Source organism: Gossypium hirsutum, chromosome D07 (assembly GCF_007990345.1).
Source record: "Gossypium hirsutum isolate 1008001.06 chromosome D07, Gossypium_hirsutum_v2.1, whole genome shotgun sequence".
Classification (NCBI taxonomy): Eukaryota; Viridiplantae; Streptophyta; class Magnoliopsida; order Malvales; family Malvaceae; genus Gossypium; species Gossypium hirsutum.
The window spans coordinates 10,283,025-10,286,156 of NC_053443.1; the positions used below are offsets into that span (position 1 = coordinate 10,283,025).

A 3,132-nucleotide genomic window follows, 5' to 3' on the forward strand; every position below is an offset into this window, starting at 1 on the left:
CACATCACGTGTTACTGTTTGATTATTCTGTCAGCAATTTTAGTTTTTAACAGTAAAAGTAGATGAAATTTTCAATCGAAAGGATCAAATTGTTCATTAACCTAATATACAACGACTAATTTACTCATTGTTTAGGTAAAGAGAGCAAAATGCAATCTAACTTTTTTCTTCTCCGGATTATTATCGATCAAAATGATTAAAGTTTAAGATAAAAGAAACTATAAATGTGCTGTGTTTTTAGTTTCATCACTTTAAGAATTTATGGTAGTAAATTATGAAAAGATATGAGCGTGAAGAAGAGGAGCAAAGGAAGGGAGTATGGAGAAAAGAATGGGATAGGAGAATAAACAAGTGGACCCCACAGTAAATATTATATAAAGCGTAATAAGGCGAGGCTAGCTGATTTATTTTATTTTCAATTTCAAAAATGAGATGAGGTTTGATTTTAGGGTATTTGTTGAAGTATTCAATCGAATGTTATTATTTTTAAAATATTAAAATTAGCCGGCGCACTAAATTAAAATACAAAGGAATGAACAATTACTCTCCCATCCCAAATCCAAAAGATTTCAACAAACTAATTATCAAAATTACCATCCCAAACCAATTTATTAATCATCAAACTATCTCTATTTTCTATTTTTTTAACCTTAATATTTACATCCATTCATCCCCATTACTTTATTTTCATCAATTTTTCTAAAAATTTTTATATTTAACATGTGTGAATTCAACTAATAATAGACCACTTTTTATTCTTTTTTCTTTTTATTAAATAACAAAAAGGAAAATTAAAAAAACAAAAACAATCCCATTATTATGGCCTCCATTGTTCCTTATCTCTTCTTCCTATCCTAGTCCCCTCCTGTTTCCTCCATTAGACCTCCCACCAATTTTCTCCACTTTCTTCCATATTCTCCCCCTTTTCTAAATTCCAACAAAAATCAAAAACCCCAATTTAACACCCCCCTTGTTTTTTCTTTTCCATGACCAAATTCTAGCAAAAAAAAAATGAAGAGAGATCATCAAGAAATTTCTGGGAGTGGTTCAAAACCAGCTGAGAGTTCATCCATTAAAGGGAAATTATGGGAAGAAGATCCAGATGCTGGTGGCATGGACGACGAGTTATTAGCTGTTTTGGGTTACAAAGTTCGGTCATCAGATATGGCGGATGTAGCTCAAAAATTGGAAATGTTGGAGAAAGTTATGGGTACTGCTCAAGAAGATGGGATTTCACAGCTTGGTGATACTGTTCATTTTAATCCTTCAGATCTATCCGGTTGGGTTCAAAATTTGTTGATCGAGTTCAACGGTCCAACAACAACCCCAGATCCCAATTTCAACGATGATTCTGAGTACGATCTTAGAGCAATACCAGGGGTCGCCGCTTACCCACCGGTGAAATCGGATCCGGGTCTAGAAAATACCCGGAAACGAGCTAAAACTGAGTCCTCCTCATCATCATCTTCAACAACTACTCGTCCTGTTGTGTTGATTGACTCACAAGAAGCTGGGGTTCGACTCGTTCATACATTAATGGCTTGTGCTGAAGCTGTTCAACAAGATAATCTTAAACTAGCTGATGCATTAGTGAAACATATTGGGTTACTTGCTTCATCACAAACTGGTGCTATGAGAAAAGTTGCTACTTATTTTGCTGAAGCTTTAGCTCGAAGAATTTATAGAATTTTCCCACCAGATTCACTTGATCCATCATATAATGATAAGTTACAAATTCCCTTCTATGAAACTTGTCCTTATTTGAAATTTGCTCATTTTACAGCCAATCAAGCCATATTGGAAGCTTTTTCAATGGCTAGTAGAGTTCATGTTATTGATTTTGGGCTAAAACAAGGTATGCAATGGCCAGCTTTAATGCAAGCACTTGCATTAAGACCCGGTGGACCACCGGCGTTTCGATTGACCGGAATTGGACCGCCTCAACCGGATAATACTGATGCGTTGCAACAAGTGGGGTGGAAGCTAGCTCAATTGGCCGAACGCATCGGGATCGAATTCGAGTTTCGGGGATTCGTGGCTAATAGTTTAGCCGATCTCGAACCCGAAATGCTCGATATTCGTCCTCCCGAGATTGAAGTAGTAGCGGTGAACGCTGTTTTCGAGCTTCATCCCTTGTTAGCTCGACCGGGTGGGATCGAAAAAGTTGTTTCCTCTATTAAAGCGATGAAACCCAAGATTGTCACGGTTGTTGAACAAGAAGCGAATCACAACGGTCCGGTTTTCTTAGACCGTTTTACTGAAGCTCTCCATTATTATTCTACCCTTTTCGACTCGTTGGAAGGTTCAGGGGTGGCGCCAGCGAGTCAAGACCTGGCTATGTCCGAGTTATACTTAGGAAGACAGATTTGTAACGTGGTTGCTTGTGAAGGGATGGACCGAGTTGAACGACACGAGCCGCTGACTCAGTGGAGAACTCGGATGGAAACGGCCGGGTTTAGCCCTGTTCATTTGGGTTCCAATGCTTATAAACAAGCTAGTATGTTGTTGGCCCTCTTCGCCAGCGGCGATGGGTATAGAGTGGAGGAGAATAATGGGTGTTTAATGCTTGGGTGGCATACAAGGCCACTTATCGCCACCTCGGCTTGGCGACTCGCTGGTACTGAGTCAGGTAGTGAGTTAACTCAGGAGCTGAGTTGAGAAAAAGTAAAAAACCTGTTGAAAAGAATAAGTGGGGTCTATCTTTTAACTGAGTTGCAGAATGTACGAGTGAATGAAAAAAATGAGGGTAAATTAAAAACCAGTCCAAGTGTGTAATTCTAGTTTTTCTTTGTCTATTTTTTTCCCACTTTTTAGTATTGTTTTTAGTTTCTTTTAGGGTAGATTTTTTTTTTAATGGGGAGCCTTTGTAATTTTCAAGGTTGGATCTAATGTGAAGGCATATCTTTTTATTACTAATATTTTAAAATTATTATTTGTTTCATAAAATATTGGGTGTTAGCATAATGGAAAAAATAAAAGAAAAAGAAAAAAAGAGTTGTATTATTGTGGCAGTTGCATGCCCTTTCTGGCCTGCAAAATTTGTATTTTGTATGGTGATGTTTTTGACCTTTTTAGGGGAAAATAACATTCCTTCCAAGTAATTTGAAATCAATCGTAAATGACTTCACATTT

General features: G+C 37.4%; 1 protein-coding gene across 1 annotated transcript; it reads left to right on the top strand.

Moving 5' to 3' along the window:
* The first annotated feature begins 478 nt into the window (after positions 1-478).
* Positions 479-2,912, top strand: LOC107953968 (DELLA protein GAI). The gene has a single exon (XM_016889417.2). The coding sequence runs from the start codon at positions 1,012-1,014 to the stop codon at positions 2,656-2,658; it is 1,647 nt and encodes a 548-aa protein (XP_016744906.1). The 5' UTR covers positions 479-1,011; the 3' UTR covers positions 2,659-2,912.
* Positions 2,913-3,132: the final 220 nt, after the last annotated feature.